The 26615-nt window shown below is 42.1% G+C and overlaps 1 protein-coding gene across 2 annotated transcripts in view; it reads right to left on the bottom strand.

Moving 5' to 3' along the window:
• Positions 1-372: 372 nt before the first annotated feature.
• Positions 373-26615, bottom strand: part of MMP17 (matrix metallopeptidase 17) — a 199571-nt gene continuing 173328 nt past the window's right edge. For both annotated transcript variants that reach the window (XM_089686138.1, XM_089686139.1), the window contains exons 8-10: positions 7244-7396; positions 5477-5734; positions 373-3238 (exon numbers count right to left, since the gene is read on the bottom strand). In XM_089686138.1, the coding sequence (XP_089542264.1) occupies positions 2922-3238; positions 5477-5734; positions 7244-7396 (728 nt within the window). In that variant the 3' untranslated portion in view covers positions 373-2921. The remainder of the gene's footprint in view (positions 3239-5476; positions 5735-7243; positions 7397-26615) is intronic.

The following is a 26615-nucleotide window of genomic DNA, read 5'->3' as shown; positions in this document are numbered from 1 at the left end:
ATAAAATCTTGATTTTACAAATACACATTTACTACAGGGTGCACAACTCAATATGGCTCAATCTTAACAGAGCAAAGAGGGATGCGGAGGAATGAAAGGTTAAGATTCGCCTCTGATTATCAAGTGTGTAAATCTAACTTCTATGAACAAATGTTTTCCCAAGTTGGAGTAGTTGGAGTAGAGTGGCTTGCAGAAAATGTATACATGGAGCTTCTGTAGTACAATCAAAGCCGTAATTAACAATGTGGCATGAAGAATGCAAAAAGGATGTGAAGCCACTACCAGACTTTGTTCTCGGATAGTGCCCCAGTGCCCCTATGGGTTTCTATACCCTTTAAATTAAGTTTTACAGAAAACAACAACTTTAATCTATTTCATGGTGTAAACAAGATGTGCCTCTTTATTATACAACAGTTTTTCAGAAATTCAAAGAAGCAGAATTACAGAATTCACTCTTGGCAGTGCTCCAATTACTGGGCTATCTCAGAAAGACAAGACCACTACAAGTGCAAACATGACTTCGCTGTATTCTTGAAAAACTTAAAGCTGGAACTATCATTATATCAATTTTCATATACCTTAATTTTCTCCTACTTCTGAGATATATAATATTTAAAAGCTATATACACATTTTAATGTTTATTGTGAATGACTGTGGTCCATTTAAACAGACTTGCAGTTGTGATCAACACAGAGCTCCTGTCTGGCAAATAAATGTATTTAGCAAAAGCAAATTTTATGTTTGCAGATAAAATAAAACTACACAACATACTGGAGTTTAGTGGCATATAACAAAATATATTGTTAAATCAATTTTATTTAAATGTATTAACATAAAAAATATATATACTTTTGTGATAGTTCCCCTTTAAGTCTTTTGACAAGAGATTAATGCAAAAACAAAATATGCCACAGGCTTATGTTTCTGTTCAGTAACTTGTACATGCATTTGCACCAATTTGATTGCTAGGAAACCCTAAGGCTCGTACCCACTGAGGTGTCTAAACATGCCAGGCTACCTTTACTGCTTTGAAATGGCATGCACTTTGCATGAGAGAGTTTAATTTGTGGGGTGTATTTTAATTGTTTTTAGACTTTGGAATTTATGATTAACCATTTTCTGTTTGTACTATAGCAGATCTACTGCTACAGGGCAGACGTTCTGTGCAAAATCACGTGATTTTGCACTTTTGCTATAGGGAGCACAGCGTGCCACCAGAGCATGATTCTTCTGCTGTGATTGGACACAGCAAAAGCTGATCAACAGGTGCCGGGCCAACGGATGAGTGCCAGCACCTGTTGATTGTCGAGGAGAGTGACAGTACACAGCTCGGCCTATTTAAACGACAGAGCTATGTTCTGTCAGTGGCAATCTGCTATATTTCCTTTCCCTGCACAGGGAATAAAATCTAGCAGATTGTCTAGTAAAAACAGCACACTGTGTACACAAAACACATAGCTAGGCACACAGTTAACCATTTGATCGCCCTAGATGTTTAACCCCTTCTCAGCCAGTGTCATTAATACAGTGACAGTGTATAGTTTTAGCACTGATCACTATATTAGTGTCACTGGTTCCCACAAAGTGTCAGTTAGTGGCAGACTGCCCACCACAATATTGCAGGCTCGCTGTAAGTCGCTGATTGCCGCCATTACTAGTAGTAGAAAAAAAAATTCCAGCATATATACCATAGTTTTTAGACACTAAAACTTTTGCTCAAACTAATCAATATACGCTTATTGGGATTTATTTATTTTACCAAAAATATGTAGCATATGTTTTATAACAGAAAGTAATATGTAGTGCATGTTTTATAGCAGAAAGTAGAATTTCTTTTTTCGTTTATAGCATAAAAAATTAAAAACCCAGTGATGATCAAATACCACCAAAAGAAAGCTGTATTTGTGGGGAAAAAATGATATAAATTTAATTTATGTACAGTGTTGCATGACCGTGCAATTATCAGTTAAATTAATGCAACACTGTATAGCAACAAATTGCCTGGTTATGAAGGGGGGTAAATCTTCTGGAGCTAAAGTGGTTAAAAAAAAAGCAGAGTTACATTCTGTCAGTGTCCAGGATATTGTTTTCTTGGATTGCTACACATCACCAAAGAAAAATAACATGGCAACCTCACAGTGTTTTTTTTCATTCAGCCCACTGGGTTGAGCAAAATAAAACCAGCGTGTACCAGGCATAAACCTATGTCCTCTGTGCACACCATTATGTTCCCCAAGCAGCTAACACAGCACACAGTAAAGATGCCTGTCATGATGGATATGTGACCCTAAGCTGGCCATAAATTCAGACCAATATCAATAAATTTGGTTCAGTTTTTATACATTGATTTTGGTCCAAAGGTCACAACAGAATACTTTAAGAGAAGGATTTTGGTTATGAACCTTAGTTCCCCATTGTTCTCCACCGACTGAACAGAGGTAAGTGGTATAGCACTTCACTCACTATAGGTAGTGCTGATTGCTGTATCATCACTTAGAAACTACATCTCCTTCTTATAGCAGGCAACAGATAGTGAAAAACAGCAATTCATGGGGATCAGAAAAAGACCTGGTGTTAAGGTCTAATCATGCATGGCCAGATTTAAATTCCATAGACTGTGGCTGAATTTGTAAATCATATAGGATCTGGAAAATAATTTTGTTTCAGTTACAAAGAAAACATGGTTGTTGCATGGCAAGTTTTCCCTTCTGTTTTGTGGTAAAAGCTTTCCATGTTCCAGTAATTTGAGCACCACTTTCCAGGACATTATCTTAAAAAGTTCATTTCTCATGGAGAATTTGGTATCCTTCACTTCCAAGCTTCTCGGAATGTTTGGCCTGCAGCTCTGTGCAGCACGTTAGGATCACAGGTCTGACCCCTTAGTCCTTTGTGTAATGGTAAAGTTCCTTAGGTAGGCGCATCATAAGAATGAGACCAAGGCTACTGTGAATAGGTACACCAGAATCAGTGAAATGTTAGTAGACAGGCTGATGCTGAGAGATTCTGCTGAAGATGTACAAGAACAGACTTCATAGGCATTCTCTGACCGGCTCTCATCATGCTGACCCTGCCTGGAGTGAGCACCAGTCCTACTGCTTTCTGCACTTGGTCCATCCGACTGCATGTCACTGCATACTAGCCAGTCTCGTGCCGTTATTTGTGGGTAACCTTGTTCAGCTTCCATTTTGTTGTCAAGCACTTTCCAGTACTCTTTTCCTCTAAAAAAGTAGGCTGAACCTAAGTGAAAAAAAGGATATTAGTCACATCTGTTGAACAATCAAAATAAGTAGAGAGTTACAATAATTGGGTATTATACATGAATAAATATAATTATGTATATTAAATGCTCTAAACATGTACTTCAATGACTGACACACTCTTTTTACTTAATCATATTTACAATAGGTAAAATATTGCTCACTATACATTTTAACATAATTATAATGAGTCCCAGAGATACATTATAAATTATGGCAGTTATCATTTCAGTTATTAGTTCTGTCATGTTATGTCATAGTAGAATATTAAGGACTATTCAATGGAACATTAGTAAGAAGACGAATCAGGAAAATATTATAATGATGCTTTTTTATTTGCTTTGCGCCACGTTCCATTACCCATAATAGTATTTTTGAATGGTTAGCTTAAAAAGATGACTTTTTAAGGAACATTTACCAATTTTGCAAATGTTCCATGGAAAAACTGCAGTGCAAATTTACTACAAATTGTTATTGTTTCTAAGAATTAAAGCACCAGACAGCTACAAGCACATAATACATACAATAAATATATATATATATATATATATATATATATATATATATATATATATATATATATATATGGGCCGGTTCACACCATGAAACGCTCAGGAACGAGCTGTGCATTTCCGTGCAATTCAAATGCGACCTGGATGTAGTGCGATTTCAGCTCATTCCTTTGAATGCACAACTAAAAAAATGCACAGCAACTGGATCCCATGGTACTAATGTACCATACAATCTGATGCAGGCAATCACACTGAGTTTGTGACCTCCATTTATTGTGTTGTTAAAAAGGTTGTACTGTAGATCACAGGGTCTTTAAGTAGTGGTTGTGTAGGGATTATTTTGGAAGAATAAGGATAATGTTTACAGTCACTTCAAGTAGTACTTACAGATCTTGTACTCCTTCCCATATCTGTGACTGCAGCCGTCAAAGGGCTTGATGTACTAAAGGTAAATAGGTTGTTCACTTTGCAAGGGAATTTTCTCTTAGCTTAGTAAATGAAATGAAGTTCTGCTGACTTCCATCATCCAATCATGTGTAAGCACAAATACTGTTTTTTTTTTTTGTGATTGGGTATTTTTTGCAAAGTGAATTTTCATCACCTTCACTAAGCTCAGGGAAAATTCCACTGCAAAGTGAACAGTATGTTTTCCTTTAGTACATCAAGTCTAATGGGCAGGTAGCACTTGAATCTAAAAGGGCTTTCAGTCTTTTTTCACCCATGCCAGGACCATTCTCACTTTCCCTTCCTTCACTCTCAAGTCAAAATCCTGTAGTTTTTGCAAGGGGGAATGACAATACTGAACTGTCTTTTACATCTAGGCAAAGCTAGGATAAGCATGGAGTCTGGATGCCATGACAAAATTGATTTCTAATGAGGTATCATGTCAGAAGAAGAGAGTCAAAGAAGGTTTTACCTCCTTGCTTCTCCTCTTCAATCCCACTGTTGATATCATTGGCCATTGTGCCTTCTTTGACCCATTATTGGGCTGTTTGGTGCACAACTCTTTTGTCAGACTCATCAACATCATCATCATCAGTTGCTGCTACTACATTTACTACATACAGTAAATGCATACATTACAAAAACATCTGGCAGTCTAGAAAAGGGAAGCTGCATAAATCAGCTTTTAACTAACTGAGGAAAATGCATGCATGGGAGCAATTCACTGAATGTTACATTAAAAAAAAAAAAACTCCCTGCAACCAAGAAAGCAAACCTGAAAAAAAAAAACCTAGCGATACATTGGTAAGCATATTTTCAAATTAGTCATTGCTATGTATATCACCAGTTTTGGTGCTCACTTCACAGTTTAGAGTTAGAGGTTGCCTTGAAAGGTGGCTTGGTTTGGCAGCATGGCCTCAGTGATATGTATACACCAAGAATGTTTTTAATCTAAATGGTAGAAACAGTGTATGGATGGTTTTCACTTCAGTCTAACCGGACTAAGCACCAGGGAATGTTTTGTAATTCTCTAAAATATTTTTGTTTGTTTTACTGCAGCTACCACAGTTGTCTATTAGTTTGTGCAACACAACAGAGGGTTAGGGATTGTTAGGTACAGGGGTGCTTCATTAGGAGGAAATATACACTAGAATTGGTGAAAAGCGGAAAAAGAGATTTAGCTTAACCAAAAAAGGTCATTTTTAGCCGTAAACACAAATGTGTTATTATGGCAGACCATTATAACTATACTGTACACTCACCATCTGACCAAGCCATGGCATCATCCAGAGCAGTGGGGATCCCCTTCCAAAGTGTAGTCTCCATAGGGTAGCCATCATCCATTCTATGCTCACGCTCACTGTAAGACCAGAAAAGGTTTTCTCTAAAGAAATATGTCTTATCATTGTGGGACCAAGAGAAGGCAGCATCAACCCCCCCGGGAGGTAATCCAAAGTCTGAGATCGGCCGGGGAAATCCTTCTTCCACATTATTGTCTTTAAAAACCCAATAGCGGTCACCTGAAACAGATGGGGAGAGAAAGTAGGATAAACCCATAAAGCAATTATATAGGAATGTTACAAAGAGTATTAAAAAGGCTGGAAGGTGTATCATAGCAAAAGTCCTAAACAGCACTTATAATATAATTTTAGTGCTTTACAATGTTTACATCATAAAAATATTCTTTTTACTTGAGATCATGTGACTGCTATTCCTCCATCTTGAGTACCTGCACGAGTGGCAGGGGGAGCTTTCTTTGGTGACTGATGTCAATAGAGTAAGAAACTTCATCACCTCAACTCCCTTTCTATTATGGAAAAGCAAACTGAGGGAGTAACAGAGAAGATGTATGAGACACTCCAGACTAAGTGGCATTGCTGACATTACTTGTGCATGGGAAGGAAGTGGCCGACAAGCAGGGGATCTCTGTATGAAGTGGCTCATCCTCCATGTACCAACAAATCTGGGCTGCATCAGTCAGTTTTCAAGTTGGCTGAGTAGTGTGATTGGTACCATACAGGAAATGACATCAATGCAATATTTTAAATGATCATTGGGTAATGTCCTTATTGAACAATGGAGTAAGAAAAAGAACATATTGTCACTGAATATATTTAAAGGTTTGTTCACCTTTACCAAAAAACTGTCTATGCAAGTAAGGGATGTCTGCAGATAAAAATGCAGTTTGGACTTAAGCTGGATACAGGTGTAGGCCATTTATGTACCTCACGACGCTTGGCCAAAAACTTCCAGAAGTGGGAACCTCCTGTCTTGCCTTGTTTCTGGGACATTGCTAAGACACTCTCAGCTGGTACTGCCCCCCCATTACAGGAGAAAGCCTTTTCTCTGATTTAAACTCCTACATATACGCCCCCCCCCCCCTCTTCCTTCACTGCAGCAGCTCTGAGCTGAGCAATGCTGTAACAGAGGAAATAGTGAACTATGCATATGTGTGAGATTAAGAGCTCACTTCTGTGATGAGGCTGAGGTACTCAAAAGGAATGGTCCCCAAAAGGCATGGAAAAAATGCCTGGTCCCCAGGGCAGGAAATAAGTTTGGCACATGGAGGCAAATGGTGGCAAATATGTTATAATGATCAGTGTACTGGGGAAGGGTTTTGCAGTTTTTTGTGGAAGTAGCCAGTATTGCATTCTTTTAGGTATGAGGTAGCTATGTCTGAAGCTAACATTTATATGCTACAAATGTGATGCCCAGGCACACTTTCTCTGAAAGGGAATGAAAATAGAAGTTTTTATTACCTATCAAATTATGCTAACTGCAATGAAATGGAAAATGGAATCTCACATTCCTATAATATCAAACACTTTAGCAGTGAACTAGGTTCTAACTTGACGTGCAAGATGAGTTTATCAGATTTAACTTAATTGTGAGAGCAGTTTACTCTGAATGCGGACATAGACAATATATGCACATAGTATAACTGTGTTACGTTTTCTGTTTTATTTTACTTCTATATTCTTCTGCTTTATCTAGCATTAATGTGATAAGGCATATGTTATTGTACTAACCTTTGAAGAAGACAATTTTATGGTCTGTGGTTCTCTCATATATTGCATCTATGCTGTCCATGTTTAGGGGAAGCCCTCTCCAGAAGCGATGAATCTGAGCAGGTTGAAGGGAGACCAAATGCTTATTCCGTGTAAGCCTCCAGAAATACTTCCCTAGAAAGCAAAGGTAAACTTCAGGTACACTGTATAATCATATCTTCAGTATATGCCTGGATGAAAGATACAACTTGCAGACATATAATGAGGTACAGGCAGTATGTATACCAGAGGAAGGCAGGTTGGATTTGGGGCATAAGTATCTAAACCTAAAAAATTATAAATTTGTGAGGAGCAAATAACAAAAAACATACTAATTAGAAACTCAATATTAACAGGTCAGGACAATATGGCTGAACAAAAGTTGTAAAAAGTGGTTAAAAATTGATGTGGTATTATTGGAGGTTTTATGTTCTACTATGTTGTATAAGAAGTCCTGGTGACCAAAGTGGAAGTGAGGAGTGTAAGGATAGTGAGGTCTGAAGAGCTCCAAATCATGTGCACTGAATAAGGGAGTAGTACTGAATGTCAGTAACAGAAACAGCCTGATTTAAATATCATGTCCATACTAGGCAGCCATTGAAAATGATATACAGTATTTGAGAAATCACTGTCCAGCTGAAGACACATTTGACAAATGACAGATAAGCTAGAAAGAAATGCAGAGATATCATAGATCTCCAGTAGACAGAGTCCTCCAAAGACTCCCAATGAGGCCCTGTTGAAAACTGTCTACTGAGCAATACACATCTGTGTGTCTGGTTTTTGATCTGAAACTGAACTTTCATACATTTCAAACTCTCAACACTAATTCATTTTCTATAACTCCTACAGTAATAGATTACCTTCATAAAATGTACCGTATTTTTCGCTCCATAAGACGCACTTTTTTCCCCAGAAAATATGAAGAAAAATGTCTGTGGGTCTTATGGAGCGAATACTGACAGTCCTCCACCTGTCACCGCCGCCGTGTTAGGACCAGCGGCTGTCCCGTCCCATTGCAGCCTGTCCCCTCCCACTCCAGCCTGTCCCCTCCCACTGCAGCCTGTCACCGATGCTCCCTCTGCCTTATCCCTTCTCTCTACGAATACTGACAGTCCTCCACCTGTCACCGCCGCCGTGTTAGGGCCAGCGGCTGTCCCCTCCCACTGCAGCCTGTCACTGATGTTCTCCCTACCTTATCCCATCTCTCAGCGGGCTGACCCCACAGCTCTTCATAGCAGGCAGTCCCCCGCCGAACCCAGCTCTGCCGGTCCGCCCTGCAGGTATAGCCTGTCCTCGGAGCTCCTCCCTGCTCCTGGCATGTCTGTGTACTGCTCTCCGTGCTCTGCAGTCCGGTCCGCAGGTGTGGCCTGTCCTTACAGCTCCTCCCCTTTCCTGGCATGTGTCCATAGTGCGCTCCCTGCTCTGCAGTCCGGTCCTGTCTGCTGGTGTGGCCTGTCCTCGGAGGTCAGTGCGCCCCCTGCCTTCTGTAAGTTAAAAATGACATGCTGGGAGTTGTAGTCCTTTTCCTTGATGTATGGTGTCAGATCATTTGATATTCTGGGTGGAGGGGCCCTGTTGGGACTTTATATGATGTACTATGTCTGCAGTCTCTGGTCATCTCCTGTACTGTGTCCGCAGTCTCTGGTCATCTCTTGTACTGTGTCCGCAGTCTCTGGTCATCTCCTGTACTGTGTCCGCAGTCTCTGGTCATCTCCTGTACTGTGTACGCAGTCTCTGGTCATCTCCTGTACTGTGTACGCAGTCTCTGGTCATCTCCTGTACTGTGTCCGCAGTCTCTGGTCATCCCCTGGACTGTGTCCGCAGTCTCTGGTCATCCCCTGGACTGTGTCCGCAGTCTCTGGTCATCTCCTGTACTGTGTCCGCAGTCTCTGGTCATCTCCTGTACTGTGTCCGCAGTCTCTGGTCATCTCCTGTACTGTGTCCGCAGTCTCTGGTCATCTCCTGTTCTGTGTCCGCAGTCTCTGGTCATCTCCTGTACTGTGTCCGCAGTCTCTGGTCATCTCCTGTACTGTGTCCGCAGTCTCTGGTCATCTCCTGTACTGTGTCCGCAGTCTCTGGCCATCTCCTGTACTGTGTCCGCAGTCTCTGGTCACCTCCTGTACTGTGTCCGCAGTCTCTGGTCATCCCCTGTACTACGTCCGCAGTCTCTGGTCACCTCCTGTACTGTGTCCGCAGTCTCTGGTCATCCCCTGTACTGTGTCCGCAGTCTCTGGTCATCCCCTGGACTGTGTCCGCAGTCTCTGGTCATCTCCTGTACTGTGTCCGCAGTCTCTGGTCATCTCCTGTACTGTGTCCGCAGTCTCTGGTCATCTCCTGTACTGTGTCTGCAGTCTTTGGTCATCTCCTGTACTGTGTCTGCAGTCTTTGGTCATCCCCTGTACTACGTCCGCAGTCTCTGGTCATCTCCTGTACTGTGTCCGCAGTCTTTGGTCATCCCCTGTACTATGTCCGCAGTCTCTGGTCATGTCCTGTACTGTGTCCGCAGTCTCTGGTCATCTCCTGTACTGTGTCTGCAGTCTCTGGCCATCCCCTGGACTGTGTCCACAGTCTCTGGTCATCTCCTGTAGTACACCTGCAGTCTCTGGTTATCTCCTGTAGTACACCTGCAGTCTCTGGTCATCTCCTGTAGTACACCTGCAGTCTCTGGTCATCTCCTGTACTATGCCCGCAGTCTCTGGTCATCTTCTATAGTATGTCCGCAATCTCTGGTCATCTCCTGGGAGGGGCCCAAGAAAATGTTTGCCCAGGGCCCAATCAATATTAAAGACAGCCCTGGTGCCAGGCCAGCCTTTCAGTGAATGAGCATGTTATACCGTGGGGGGAGCGAGTGCTGGTGGCCGCGCTGCTGTGCTGTGTACATGGGGGGTAATGTTCTCAGCTACAGTGCTCTCATAACAATGAAGGACACATTACTAGCAATTCCTTCAAACCTGTCGTCATTTGTTAATGACAGTGATGATGGTTCTAAATGTCAGTGTTGACTGCTGTTCACGTTACATGGTTGAAACATTATTCTGTATGTTTTATTAAATATTTTAGTACTCCATTTGGTTCAGAATATTTTTTTTCTTGTTTTCCTCCTCTAAAACCTAGGGGCGTCTTATGGTCAGGTGCGTCTATTGTAGCGAAGAATACGGTAGTTACCTTCATAAGAATTGGTATACACTAATGTATAAAAAAAATACCAAACACTCCTAATTTACAGGGTCCAGAAAGATAAAAGCACACATTAGATCTCCTAAGAAGAAACATACATCAGATTTATAGATTTTTATTTATGTGTGACAAATTGTAATTTCATTCTGTTAGACAATATGCTGGTTGTTGGATTGTGAATTGTTGTAATTTAGAACTATAGATTGTGACAAACAGCCGCTGTCAGTTGTTGATGGAGTGCATCTGCCACAAAGAATTTTGAGGTTCATAAGGCAAATAGGTGACAATGGTAGATCTGTAGTAGGGCGCAAGTACTGGCCACACCTTGCTTCCCACCTGGTATTATAATTTTAATTTGTCTTCCCTAGGTTAATCAGTGTTGGTGCAGAGAAAGGAGACAAGCAGCATGTGAGGCAACATGTCTGCAGAATTGAAACTGAACGATGAGATCTATTTACAAGCCCCAAAGGTTCTGTCCTTGGACCTCTCCTATTCTTGATCTACACTTCTTCCTTGGGTCAGCTGGTTTCCCAGGGTTTCCAATACCATTTCTATGCTGATGACACACAAATCTATCTCTCTACTCCTCAGCTCACCCCATCAGTTTCCTCAAGTATCACCAATTTACTAACAGACATATCAGACTGGATTTCACACCACACTCATAATATTTCCACCTCCATGTGCCTCTTCCCCTGATTTCTTGGTCAGGTTTAATAGCACCACTATAAACCCATCCCTGCACTCCAGGGTGCTAGGGGGTAACCCTGGATTCTGGATCCTTTCAGGCCCACATCCAATCCCTGTCCAAATCATGCCGCCTCAACCTCCGCAACATCTCCAGAATACGCCCCTTTTTAACCAATGATACCACAAAGCTCCTAATTCACTCCCTGGTTATCTCATGCCTCGACTACTGCAACTCCCTCATTGACTTACCTTTACATAGGCTATCACCCCTCCAGTCCATCATGAATACTGCTGCCAGGCTCATCCACCTTACCAACCATTCAGTGTCTGCTATCCCTCTCTGCCTATCCCTCCACTGGCTTCCACTCGCCCAATGAATAAAATTAAAAATACTAACAACAACTTACAAAGTTATCCACAACTCTGCCCCCAGCTAGATCATTAACCTGGTCTCAAAATATCAACCAAACTGCTCTCTTCGATCCTCACAAGACCTCCTGCTCTCTAGTTCCCATGTCACCTCCTTCCATGCTCGCCTCCAGGACTTCTCCCGAACTTCTCCCATTCTATGGAACTCATTTTGTAAAGCACTGTGCAAACTGTTGGTAATATATAATTCCTGTTTAATAATAATAATAATAATAATAATAATAATAATAATAATAATAATAATATTTTGCTGCAGAGGATCTCATTGTGGGGTCTACAGGGTCAAGGTCCCTTATTGCCAAAAGACCCCCCTCAGTAACCCCGTAGTGCAACTGGCAAAACCCAAAGGCCTCTTGCACACTGTAGCTTGAAAAAGCTCAATACAGCAGGGTTTTTTCTTTTTCTTTTGAGGTAAAATGTAGCCCATTATTTACAATGTGCCTTTGCACTCCGGCATGTAAATAAGTATTCCTCAGTAGAAAAAAAAATAGGAAAATTTGCATTTTTGGTCAGTAATTTATGTCACCTGCATGTAAAAATGTGCATATGAGCATATATATTACTCAATTTTCCCTATTTATATACTGTATTGTGTACGCTAATGCACAAACTCACCTATAAGTGCAAAATATATGCGTGAATATGCATAAAACAAGCACTTGAAATTATGGTCATAAAAATTAGATACTCAAGCATCAGTACCGGGTGCAAGAGGTCAGAACGAGAAGTCCTGAGCGGCTGCTGAGAATGGCCAGAGGATTGGCCCCTGTTGAAAGACCCTGTGCAGAATGCCCCGGTGGCACCTGTGGGCATCCCCAGTGTTAGGGGTGCAGTGATTGGGGTCACTATGTGGCCAAAGTGTCCCTTGAACTCCGAGCCCATGGAGTGCGATGTAGTCCGGTACATGTCCTTGTTTGTTTGCCCAGGCCTAGTTGCAAATCCAGACATGCGGAACTCTGAGGTAAAAATAATGTCCTCCTAGACTCTGGAAGCCTGGCTACTCTGGTTCATACCCAGTTTGTAGACCCTGAGCAGTTGACCCAGCAGCAGGTAGGAACTCTGAGCCAATGAAGTGGAATGTAGTCCAGCACATAAAAATAAGGCCCTCCTGGACTCTAGTTACCTGGTTCATACCAGGTTTGTAGACCCTGAACAACTGACCCAGTATCAAATAGGAGTGGTATGTGTGCACGGTGACTGTAAAACGTACCCCACAGTGCTGGTGACCTTTGAAACCAGCTCAGGATCTGTGTGCCATGAAGTGTCCCCTATCGTTTTGCACAGTGTAATACTGGGGAGAGACTTTCTGCTGTTCCAGGAACTCTGCAGTAGGAAGGACAAGAGTCTTGAACCTGGTCTTTCTTGTGGGACTGCAAGGGGAAACCCCAGCCCCTTTGAACCAAGGGTTGATGAAAATGCTGTAGGGGTGACCCCTGATGAAAATATGTCTTTTCCCCTAGCAGTCTGTACAGGTGAACCGGAGGTGACCCCTGAGACCCTAGCGTTGCTCAGTGTGCTGCAGCTAGAGGTCTCCCGGGACAACTTTGCAACCACCCAGTTACAGAACCCTACTATAGAAAATGTGAAGGTAAACAATGGGGCCCAGGCAGCTCTGGGGCTTGAGAATGCATTTTCTCTTATGGCAGTTAACCATGACATGTTGTACAGGGTTGACAAAATTTGGGGTGAGATTATAGAACAACTTTTGCCAATCCAATGGGGGGGGTCACCTGGTATATGAAAACCAAGGAATGTATTTTATGGCATTTTTTTTGGCCCGAGATAGATGCCAATGTGAAAAACTATTGTGAGTCTTGCCATGAGTGTCCAAAGTCAGCCCCTATGCCCCATTATAGTAGCCCACTGGTGACACTCCTGGTGATCAATGTTTCTTTTGACTGAATGGCCATGAATATAGTAGGGTCAGTAGTTAAGTCTGCCAGAGGCCATCACTATATCCTAGTGGTCATGGACTATGCCACCCAGTATCCCCAGGCTGTTCCCTTAAGAAACAGTTTTTCACCACAATCGCCAAAGAGTTGTTCCACATGTTAACCCATACTGGGATCCCAAAAGAGATTCAAACCGAACAAGGGACTCCCTTTATGTCAAAAGTAAGGAAAGAGTTGTGCAAATTGTTCAATATTAAGCACTTACTTCAGTTTACCACCCTCAGACAGATGATTTAGTACAATGGTTTAACAAAACCCTCAGAAGTATGCTAAAGAAAGTGGTGAATAAAGATGGGAGAGACTGGGATTGTCTACTGCCATATCTGTTTTTGCAGGAGGTTTAACATCTGTTTTTGCTGAATCTTTCTTTTGGACTGTGATCTCTAACCCTGTGTGGGAATCCTACTGGTTTTTGCTGTACATACTGAGCAATAAAAGTGGGTAGGAAGTCCTTAACGCTACATGCGCCTCGGTTAACCTCTCTGCGGGCTCCACTTGAAGCTCCCCACAATATGTACCCAGGATAAAGGGCATTATAGTGTGTCTGCTGGACATAATAAAATACATTTTAGCACACCTGCAACACACCCCTCAGGCCTTTTTATTGTGTCTGGGTTGAGTCTGCAAAGCCCTCTCCATGGTCAACACAAAACTGTTGCATTAGTAGCTCTGAGCTCTCTTTTTACAATTGAAAGTGCTAAGGATACTGAGAGTCACATTAATAGGACCAGTGACTTCTGCTCTTACTCTGCATGCAATCCAAGGTCCAGGGCCTCAAAACAACCTTATCAGAACTCAGAAACTCACAGAAGTCGTATTGAGAAAGACAATATTGTCCAAAGCTATTTAGATACTGGTCATCTATATTTCAAACAATAACTGCCCTACACTCCTTTCCGCTGCTTTTAGACCCTGAAATAGCATTATTGGGCACTATCCCTAAAGACATAGGGGTTGATTTACTAAAGGCAAATAGAATGTCCACCATACAAGGTGTAGTTGCACTCTGCGAGTGCAATTGCTCTAGAGATTTGTAAATGAGATACAGATTCACTTTGCAAGGAATACCCAATCACATGCAAAAAAAAGAAAAGGAAAAAAATCACCTTTGCTTTCACATGATTGGATTATGAAGTCAGCAGAGCTTCTGCTCATTTACTAAGCTCTGTAGCAACTGCTCTTGCAGAGTGCAATTGCACTTTGCAAAGTGCATAGTCTATTTGCCTTTAGTAAATCAACTCCATAGTTCCTGATTCGTTTCATTTAGTGCTTACAAGATTATTGTTCCTAGTCCAAAAATGAATAGCACAAACATTGCCTTTTTCTACACCCCCACTGTTCATACAACACGATACAGTTAATTAATTGCTAGAAAGAGAAACGTATTTTCAACATAAGGGATGTTCCCAAAAATGTTTCAAGGTATTATTATTCTGGCAATCTTCTCCTAGTGTATCTAAATCCCCCTGTTTTGTTCAAATTATTGTGATAAGAACCACTTATCTTTTGCTATACCAAATTTAAAAGGATAGCGTGCACTATGAGGGAACAACACTGTACATGTACCTATAATTATTTGCACTCATTTGTCTATTTGACATTTATCTAGTAACTGAATATTGACTGTGAATACATCATTTTACCTTTTTCCTACATTTTGACATACTTTGTGATTGAAGTGCACTGTATTTATGTTTCATCTTTCTGAAACTTACTATATGACTTGCTAATGATAACATTTTGAAAAATGGAACTTCCTGGTTTTAAATGGGGAAAAAAATATTTGGTTAAAAGAAAAAGAGAGGCAACTGAGTTCTCCCTGGGATGGAAATTTCTAATCTCACACCAGAAAAATGCTTTCCAAGGGCAGTGACAGATGTGAGGAGTCGACTTTAAAGGCTTTTAAAGTATGGAGAACTGAATCACGTAGGCCCCTATTCCTCAGGAAGTGGACTTCCACAGCCAAGCCCTTAATGTCAGTTACTGAGAACCAGGGTTGTACGTTTCTTTAGACCAGCGGTTCTCAACCTGGGGGTCGCGACCCCTTTGGGGGTCGAACGACACTTTCCCAGGGGTCGCCTAAGACCATCGGAAAACACATATTTCCGATGGCCTTAGGAACCGAGACACCGCTCCTTGATCCGTCTGCAGGTGTGGGCGGGATGACATGCCGTCTCTGTCATCTGGACACACCCCCGGGATCAATCCTTCCTCGTCGGTGATTGGCCGCCGGAACTGTAGCTCAAGAGAGGCACACAGGCGGCCAATCACCGGCGAGGAGGTGGAGCTTGGAAAGGAGGAGCCGAGCGGCACCGCGAAGCACGAGCGAGTGAAGAGGAGGAAAGCGGCCGGAGAAGGAAGCCATCTGACTGGTAAGTGTTTGTACCATGGGAGAGGGAGGGAGCGAGCCCAGGCTGGAGCAGGGGTCAGCAAGGTAAGTATCATTGGTGTCAGTGGGAGGAATAGTGCCCAATCATTGGTGTCACTATTACCAATGATGGGGCACTATTCCTCCCCCCACTGACACCAACGATGGGGCACTGTTCCTCCCACTGACACCAACGATGGGGCACTATTCCTCCCACTGACACCAACGAAGGGGCACTATTCCTCCCACTGACACCAACGATGGGGCACTATACTTCCCTCTGATACCAACGACGGGGCACTATTCCTCCCACTGACACCAATGTTGGGGCACTATTGCTCCCCCTGATGCCAACAATGGGGCACTATTCCTCCCACTGACACCAATGATGGGGGCACTATTCCTCCCACTGATACCAATGATGGGGCACTATTCCTCCCACTGACACCAATGATGGGGCACTATTCCTCCCACTGACACCAATAATGGGGCCGTATTCCCCTCACTGACACCAATGATGGGGCACTATTCCTCCCACTGACACCAGTGATGGGGCACTATTCCTCCCACTGACACCAATGATGGGGCACTTTTCCTCCCACTGACACCAGTGATGGGACACTATTCCTCCCACTGACACCAGTGATGGGGCACTATTCCTCCCACTGACACCAATGATGGGGCACTATTCCCCCCACTGACACCAATGATGGGGCACTATTCCCCCCACTGACACCAATGATGGGGCACTATTCCCCCCACTGACACCAATGATGGGGCACTATTCCCCCCACTGACACCTATGATGGGGCACTATTCCTCCCATTGACACCAACGATGGGGCACTATTCCTCCCCCCACTGACACCAACGATGGGGCACTATTCCTCCCACTGACACCAACGATGGGGCACTATTCCTCCCACTGACACCAACGATGGGGCACTATTCCTCCCACTGACACCAACGATGGGGCACTATTCCTCCCACTGACACCAACGATGGGGCACTATACTTCCCTCTGATACCAACGATGGGGCACTATTCCTCCCACTGACACCAATGTTGGGGCACTATTGCTCCCCCTGATGCCAGCGATGGGGCACTATTCCTCCCACTGACACCAATGATGGGGGCACTATTCCTCCCACTGATACCAATGATGGGGCACTATTCCTCCCACTGACACCAATGATGGGGCACTATTCCTCCCACTGACACCAATAATGGGGCCGTATTCCCCCCACTGACACCAATGATGGGGCACTATTCCTCCCACTGACACCAGTGATGGGGCACTATTCCTCCCACTGACACCAGTGATGGGGCACTATTCCTCCCACTGACACCAGTGATGGGGCACTTTTCCTCCCACTGACACCAGTGATGGGACACTATTCCTCCCACTGACACCAGTGATGGGACACTATTCCTCCCACTGACACCAGTGATGGGGCACTATTCCTCCCACTGACACCAATGATGGGGCACTATTCCCCCCACTGACACCAATGATGGGGCACTATTCCCCCCACTGACACCAATGATGGGGCACTATTCCCCCCACTGACACCAATGATGGGGCACTATTCCCCCCACTGACACCAATGATGGGGCACTATTCCCCCCACTGACACCAATGATGGGGCACTATTCCCCCCACTGACACCTATGATGGGGCACTATTCCTCCCATTGACACCAATGATGGGGCACTATTCCTCCCCCCACTGACACCAACGATGGGGCACTATTCCTCCCACTGACACCAATGATGGGGCACTATTCCTCCCACTGACACCAATGATGGGGCACTATTCCTCCCACTGACACCAATGATGGGGCACTATTCCTACCACTGACACCAATGATGGGGCACTATTCCTACCACTGACACCAATGATGGGGGCACTATTCCTACCACTGATACCAATGATGGGGCACTATTCCTCCCATTGACATCAGTGATGGGGCACTATTCCTCCCACTGATATCAATGATGGGGCACTATTCCTCCCACTGATACCAATGATGAGGCACTATTCCTCCCACTGCAAAATTACAGTTATGAAGTAGCAACGAAAATAATTTTATGGTTGGGGGTCACCACAACATGAGGAACTGTATTAAGGGGTCGCGGCATTAGAAAGGTTGAGAACCACTGCTTTAGACAGAAGATCTTGACGATCTTGGAGGGCCCACAGAACACAGATTACAATACCAGTTTCCTCCAGTTTCTAGCAAGTCAATTCTTTGCACCATGAGAGTACATGAGAGTACCAAGGACTCCATCCCAACTCCGGATGTGCCCCTGGTTGTTGCCCCTCTTGATAATTTCCCAGAGCTCTGGGGCAAGGATTTTTCTCATTTCTAGTACCAGGGTAAAGCAAACTTGTTAATGGTGGTCAGGCGAATGTGGCAGTCTAGAGACTGCCAAAATGATGAGTTGCAATGGACTGGAATGATGTTGGGCATATGGGGTTGCCTGGAAGGAGGCCACCATCAGGTCCAAAACTTTCATGCAAAAGTACTTTTTCAATGCGCTTACCTATCACAACCTTAATACTTAAAGTTCAAACTTACTTTCATTCACTACGTTTCTATGAAAAATGTGAACCTATGTACTTCTGTGTTATATGCTTATAATTGGAAGTCTAATGCTGACAACTATACAATGGGCCTTCTCTATTTTCTTTTGGTCTGTATTATCTCTTATTTTTTTTTTTGCTGTGTAATGTAAAAAAATCCAAAAAATAAAGAATTAAAGAAAAAAGCGGAGGGGTTGGTTGAACAGAGAGTCCTGTGGAGGGAAACTTTGAACAGGGCCATATTCAGAGAGAGAGAGATGCCAGGCCAGAGAGAAGATGTCAGTTCTCATAAGGACATATAGGGGAAATAAACAGGGCCATGATGATATTCATTCATTTATGTGATTTATGTTTTTTATCTTATTATTGTGGAGTTTTCACATTTATTTATCATCGCTACACCATTATATTTTATCATTTTAAGACTAGGTTTGTAGTTTATATAATTACTTGTACTCTATGTAGAATACAGTATGTGGGTCAAACAACAAGACACTTATGTGACCGATGCAAGACCATGTATGTAACATACAGTAACTACACATAAGAAAACTCATGTGGCCAAACATTTTGTTCATCATCATGACTCCATTCTACAATCATTGAAGAGAGGGAGATTGATTTTTAGCTTTAAATAAAAGAGAAGTCTATTGAATCTTTAAATTAGATACTCGAATAACAAAAGGGCTTAAATTGTTACTAAACCCACAACAGTAAAATCAGTCTGTATATGCAGTAAAGCATGTTTCTTATACTCACTGTGAAACCTAAGGGGTTAATCCTTCACATTGTGCCTGTCTTCTCTGATCCTCCCCTTCTTCTAATGTCCCCAATCCATCTGCTCATAGTACAGAGCTCTAGGAGTCACTCTGCACATGCTCAGTTTAGTGTGTATGGCTAGAGTTTTTTTTTCTTTGGGAGGGTGCATGTGATCAGCACAGGGCCAATCAGCACTGTGCAGAGTGAGGGTCAGGGGTTATGCAGCCTCATAGGACAGTCTGAGTAGAATGAAAACTCATCTTACAAGCTTTAACCAGTGCTCAGCTGGACACTGATAGAAGTCACAAGACTGCTATATCCTGTTGATGAGAAAAGGTATTTAGCAATTTATATTTACTAAAATGATTGCATTTCCATGTTGTATGTACTGTGGGAGACTGGATATAGTGAATGCAGAGTCATGGGTTTGGTAACACTTTAACCAAGAGTGGGATATCACCCATTACTATAAATAGCCCCCTTCTCTTTCCCTATCTCAAGGCTTATTTCTTTTTTTTCTCTTTTCTTTGTATCATATTTAATGTTTGGATGTTTTATATAGAACACATTATTTGTTTTCTCTTTCAGATTGTAAAGCATCACACAATTGGTTTTCATTATGTTAGCATTTTTTGTCCATTTACTTAATACACATATAATATAGATTAACCTAAACTACACCTGCACACCACTATCCACTTTTAACAAATATTCCAACAGTGAACAGTAGTCAAAATAAAAAAATACTAAATAGGTTGCCAGCTAGTATTTAAAAGTCATCTCACTCCACCTTCAGCGCAACCAATAAAGTTTAAAAAAATATCAGCAAATATACAATATATCAATTGCAGTAATAGACATTCTCATATAAAAAAAAAAACCTTTAAAGGGCATTTTTTGTTTTATTGTCATTTTTTCTTTTATTTGGATAGGTTTGGTTTCTAATATAGTTGGGGCTGTGCCCACCTTTTTGTACTGAATGTTTATATTTACATCTTATATTTACCTACTTCTGATGACTTCCAAGTAAGTAATTTGGCCATGGTGTAAGGTATGCTTGTGTATGTTAGCATTTGGATTCAGATTTATAAATAATTTCTCTTTTACATTGGATTATTTCTCTTAGGCTGCATTTTCTATCTCCTCCTAGAGAGGTGGCGCTGTAACATAAGTAATCTATTAGGGATACCAGACCCTTCTGGACACTTGCTCTTTATGATTTATGATGCTTTATAACCCAAGCTGTTCCAGCTACATTTGCCTCTATGATTAAGCCCCTCTTGGGCAAAATTAAGCCCACGTTTGTGGTTCTGTTTGGGTAGGAGATCAAGCTTTAGCTATTTTTTACTAAGGCGAGATCCCTATATGTTTAGGCAGTGTACAGATGTACGCTGTTTTTTTGTAGCCCTCATTGTGTCTGATGAACAAGTATTCAACCCAACCAGCAGCTGCAAACAGATTGGGGCATTTGAGCAGTATCAGTTTTATTTAGTTTGAGATCATAGTTATGTCACTAGTGTAGATGTAGATAGTATTTAGTGTGTTTGGGTGTGTTTTTTTAACACACAAACATGAGCTCTGTAAATGAATTTAAATGTTACACCACAAACTTCTATATGTTGTGACATCCAAACTCTCATTAGGATGCATATAGTTGAACAATGACTGTCAGAATGGAAATACAAGGTATAGTATGCCTTTACATTCTAATACTCTGTTGTCCTGAATATGAAAATTCCTAGTGTCTCCACAAAACAGCGTATAAGGTGCTTCAACGACAAGTCTCACCAAAAATAAGAACGTTTACGAGGCAATTTGCAGTATGTTACAGCTCACATAAGGAAAGCTGGCATGCATAAGGAACAGATGGCCTAAAAGTAACTTTCTCTTTGGGGAATTTTGGAGAGCTAGAAATATTGTCTCCAATTCAGTGACTCTTCTATGCCACAAATCCCAAGCTGGTTTTATGGTACCCAGGAACCTACTTTTCCGGTGAATTACACTGTTGCAATAATTTAACTTCACTTACATTTATGAAGTACCGCAAGAAGAAACAGAAGGTTAGGCTCTGTCTGCTACAGCTTACAAAAAGAAAATTGAAGCGGATACACAAGGGTTTATTCTACACAGTAGACTAGCCATGTATACATTAATAAAGAGGAACGTTATTAAGAATATAATGGTTCTACTTTTGGATGGCTACACTTAGACATTAGAACAGTGAGAAAATTGACCATGTTTAAAGAAGTCTCACTTACTTTCCTTTTTCTCTGCTCCAGGTCATAGGGAACAAGGTGCATTTTGCACTTTGCCCCTCTTTCTATGTGCTATACAGGCATAGATTGTATGGTCAACAGCACATCACCCCCTCCCCACTGGTGTTCGACCAGGAATGAAGGAGACAAATATCCAGTGAGGCTTGATTAATGATGCTTCTCTGGCTCTGTGCTCTTGTCCAGAACAATTGTCATCTATAAATGCAAGAGGAGTGGCCATGTCAGACACTGCACAACACAAGTGTGTTCACAGTAGAGCTCTGCTTGTTCTGCCCACACATGTGGGGATGCTTCCATGTATGGCCTATATGACTGACAATTCCTAATTAAGTCAACATGCCCAACAGATGTGCTCACTACACATGAGGAAATGGCAACTAAGCACTACCACTGTTCAAGAATTGATACACCTACAAATCATGATTTTAAGAAAGGAGCAACAGCTAGCTAGAAGATAGCAACTAAAGAAGGGATTTTCTTTCTATAACAGTAGAAAATCATTGGAGAGACAAAAAGAGGGATTACATGAAGGTAAGTTTATGCACCATCATGGGAGTTCTTATTTAAAGAAATTTAGACATTGCCTTTTGACCTGGCTGATGTAGTGGAAAAAAGATGAATATCTTGCTTTCTGTATCACTGTTCAACAAATTTTTATTTTTTGCCAGTTTTGGAAACAAAGGGATCCATTTCTTAATGAATTTCACATTCTGAGTTCAAATATAACAATGAAATTTGTCAATTGGCTCTAGTTTTTCTGTAAACGGAAAGTTTTCTACTATAGGCGTAATGACTACATAATGCACAATAATTATATAGATAGATGTCTTTCCACAAAATATAAAGCAAGTGATATTGACTACATAACAAAGCCTAAATGGCATAATATATTGCATAGGATTACCAAGAAAAATTATAGCCATAAGCTAAGTTGAATCATTTTAATACTTAGGATTCTCACTAGTTTTGTCTTCAGTTTGTGTCGGTTTTGCTTCTCTTGGCTTTTCTCTTGTATTCGAGGAAAGGGCTATCTCTTACAACTGCACGTGACTACACGCTTCAGGTTCTTCCTTACTTGACTCAACCACAAAGGATTCTGGTGCTTTAGGAATTGGTAGCCCCTCTCCATGAGGAACTGGACGTATTGCCGATGGAATATTTGGATAGTGCACAGATAACTTTTTCTTCTTATTTAGCCCTTTTACAATTGGAGGCACCATACAAAAGTAACAATTACTAACATGATCTGTTGGCTCTCTCCAAATCATTGGCACAGCGAAAGGCATAGATGCCTTTTTTCCATTCAACCATTGCTCCAGTGCCGTCCCACAAGAATTGCAGCATATATGTGGTGCCCAGCTCTTGTCCTGGTCTCCTATCTTGCAGCCAAAATACAAGTTGTAGGCTTTCTTAATCATTCCTGTTATCCTCCTTTTTTGTGAGATAAAAGTTATTTCACCGCAGATATAGCAGAAATTATCTGCTTTATTCACACAAGTTCGAGGCATTACTGAGTAGCCTATATAAGCATAAAACGAAATGTAAAGACGCTGTCGAACTACAATCAGCTACAGATACTGCAGCTTTTATGCAGTGAAGTGATGCAATTAAAGGCTAATATTGCATCATCTCAGTATACATGCAATTTTCTATTGGTCACCAGTATCAATTGCGCAATATGCAGCTGAAGTTGCATCATAATTTTGAATGGCTTACGTCATTAGATGGGTGAATATATCATGGAAACTAGAGCCAATCAACATTTTTTAGGGTCATTTTCGTTTTCAGTACCCCAAAATTATGTAAGATTAGCTAATTTTATTCCCAAAACTTTTTACCTGTTGAACAGTATTCATAGGTAAAGGGAGTTTCGATCACAGATATTCTCTAAAAGGCTAAGAATGCTATGTTTATAACAAGCAATTCCAGCAATTAGAAGCCCTTCATGACCCAATCATTAGCCACATTAGGTTTGCGTCTGGGGCAGAATTGAACCATGTAGGGTAACTCTTAATGTCCCCCTTACATGACAGTCATGAAAGATCTTACCTGGAACAGGGGACTACCTATAATTTCAGACATTTTTTGAAGATGGAAACATTTTGTAAAATTAATGCTTAGAGCTGGAAGATCCTAGGGGGGCATTGACTACCCATGCAAATGTTTCTAGACCTTGGGTCTACCTTGTGTGTCTCGTCTTCTTGCCCTGCTGTGGCTGCATTGACCAACAAAATCACTGGTTCACTTTACCTACCATAAGTGTTAAGCTGGCAATAGATGGATTGATTCTCAGCCGGTTCAACAGAGACCAGCCGGGATTCAATCCATCTATGAACAGGCTGGTTGTACTAAAGTTGATCTATGGATCGACTTCAGTATAATCATCCTGTCGATTTTTTTTTTTTCATGTGATCACTACAGGAAGGCTTCCCACCAGCAGAAAATAGTGCTGAGGGAGGGATTCACCCTCAACAGACTGTGTTGATGGGTGAATTGAGTAATTTTCTTTCCTTCCACCTGTGGTGGCCATAATCTATGGTCTGTCTTATACTTCACTAAACCTGTCTTTAAATTAATGTATTTGTTATCTTGAAAACAGTAAAAAGGAAAAGTAAGGGCTTGTGGGTTTAACCAATCATGTGTAACCCATGTTATTACTTGCAATACATTAAGATGGACATTAGATGATGGTGGCCTTCCATTCAGGGTTGCTCACATGGACAGAACAGCCATCTGGAACTTGTATGCTGAATATCAGGACTCAGATGGTGATCAGGGCAATCAGGGACTACATTTCCCAAGAAAGGTAGTGTGTGGGCGGGGGCATATAAATATCAAAGCCCAGGAGATTGGCCTGGAAAGTGTGGGGAAAGACTGAAGGAGAAGGAGGTGTGCTGATGGCTGAAGTGCTGAACTAGGTCACAGAGCCAGGGTTGGAGAGAGAGGAAGAGTGGAAAGAGCCTATTGACCATCCGTTTTGCCATGCTGCCCAGCAGGCCAATCTGACAGCAGGAGACCAGACGGGACACTGAGTCTGAACCAGAAGTCTGTGGACTGACCTCGGCTGCAGGGAAAAACGGACCACTGTCTTTGTTCCTAGACACTTATGCCAATTGTTGCTATTCATTATTTCAAGCCTGCCCTATGTTTAGTGCCTTAAAGTGGATCCCACATTAATTTGCCACCACCAAGAGGAAAAGTGTTAAATCTACCCTATTCCTTCTATCTTTGTATTGCCATCCTGAAGAACTATATTCCACACCTCAACTCAATTTCATACCAACTGGGCCCCAACAAGTGCGCAGAAGACACTGTAGTGCTCTCAAAGGGACATTGCTTAATTTCAAATGAGAATTCTCTTTACTGCACATTTAATCCTTGTCATCTACAGTTGCAAGAAAAAGTATGTGAACCCCTTGGGATTACGTGGAGTTTTGCATGAATTGGGCATAAAATGTGCTCTGAACGTCATCTAAGTCACATCAAAAGAAAAACACCGCAGGGAGGAAAAAGTATGTGAGGCCCTAGCTTAATGACTTCTCCCAGAGCTAATTGGAGCCAGGAGTGAGCCAACCTTGACTCCAATCAGTGTGATGATATTGGATGTGTTGCTGACAGCTGTCCTGCCCTTAAAAAACACACACCTGTTTTGGGTTTACTGGTTTCAAGAAGCACTGTCTGATGTGAACCATGCCTCGCAGAAAAGAGCTCTCAGAAGACCTACGATCAAGAATTGTTGACTTGCATGAAGCTGGAAAGGGTTACAAAAGTATCTATAAGCCTTGATGTTCATGTGTCCACGGTAAGACAGACTGTCTACAAATGGAGAAAGTTTAGCACTGTTGCTACTCTCCCTAGGCGTGGTCGTCCTGTAAAAATGACTGCAAGAGCACAGCACAGAATGCTGCATGAGGTAAAGAAGAATCCCAGAGTGTCAGCTAAAAACCTACAGAAATCTCTGGCACATGCTAACATTTTTGTTGACACATCTACAATAAGGAAAACATTAAACAAGAATGGAGTACATGGGAGGACACCACGGAGGAAGCCATTGCTGTCCAAAAAGAATATTGCAGCACGTTTGAAGTTTGCAAAAGAGCACCTGGATGTTCCACAGCACTACTGGCAAAATATACTGTGAAAAGATAAAACCAAGATTGAGTTGTTTGGGAAGAACACACAACACTATGTGTGGAGAAAAAAAGGCACAGCACACCAACATCAAAACCTCATCCCCTCTGTAAAAAATGGCAGAGGGAGCATCATGGTTTGGGGCTGCTTTGCTGCCTCAGGGCCTGGACGGATTGTTGTCATTGATGGGAAAATGAATTCCAGAGTTTATCAAGACATTTTGCAGGAAAACGTACGACCATCTGTCCGCCAACTGAAGCTCCGCAGAGGATGGGTGATGCAACAGGACAATGACCCAAAGCATACAAGTAATTCAACAAAACAATGGCTGCAACAGCACAGAATACGCCTTCTGGAGTGGCCCAGTCAGAGTCCTGACCTCAACCTGATTGAAAAGCTGTGGCATGACCTTAAGAAAGCGATTCACACCAGACATCCCAAGAATATTGCTACACTGAAACAGTTTTGTGAAGAGGAGTGGTCCAAAATGACTCCAGATCGTTGTGCAGGTCTGATCTGCAACTACAGGAAATGTTTGGTTGAGGTTATTGCTGCCAAAGGAGGATCAACCAGTTAATAAGTCCAAAGGTTTACATACTTTTTCCTCCCCGCACTGTGAATGTTTACATGTTATGTGCAATTAAACCATGGCAACATCTAATGTTTGTGTAGTATTATGTTCAGCAGACTGTGTTCTTCTATTGTTGTGACTTAGATGACGTTCAGAGCACATTTTATGCCCAATTCATGCAAAACTCCACGTATTCCCAAGGGGTTCACATACTTTTTCTTGCAACTGTAGTTCTGAGGACCCACAGTGAGCTTACCTGTTACTTGATAGTTGTTCTTGCTCACTGGGGAGTCAGCAGTCCCCTCAGATTGGAGGCAGTGGATTATTTCTGAAAGTAGGCCTGCTAACAGTTGCTTTACTGTGAATGTCGTTACTTTTGCTCACAATTTCCAACAGGGCCAGGGGGTAGTGC

The sequence above is a fragment of the Staurois parvus genome, unplaced genomic scaffold, assembly GCF_062004578.1.
Source record: "Staurois parvus isolate SC_StPar_1 unplaced genomic scaffold, SC_StPar_1.0 ptg000392l, whole genome shotgun sequence".
Lineage (NCBI taxonomy): Eukaryota > Metazoa > Chordata > Amphibia > Anura > Ranidae > Staurois > Staurois parvus.
Note: the sequence above shows the minus strand (reverse complement) of the source record. Positions and strands in the feature narration are given on the sequence as shown.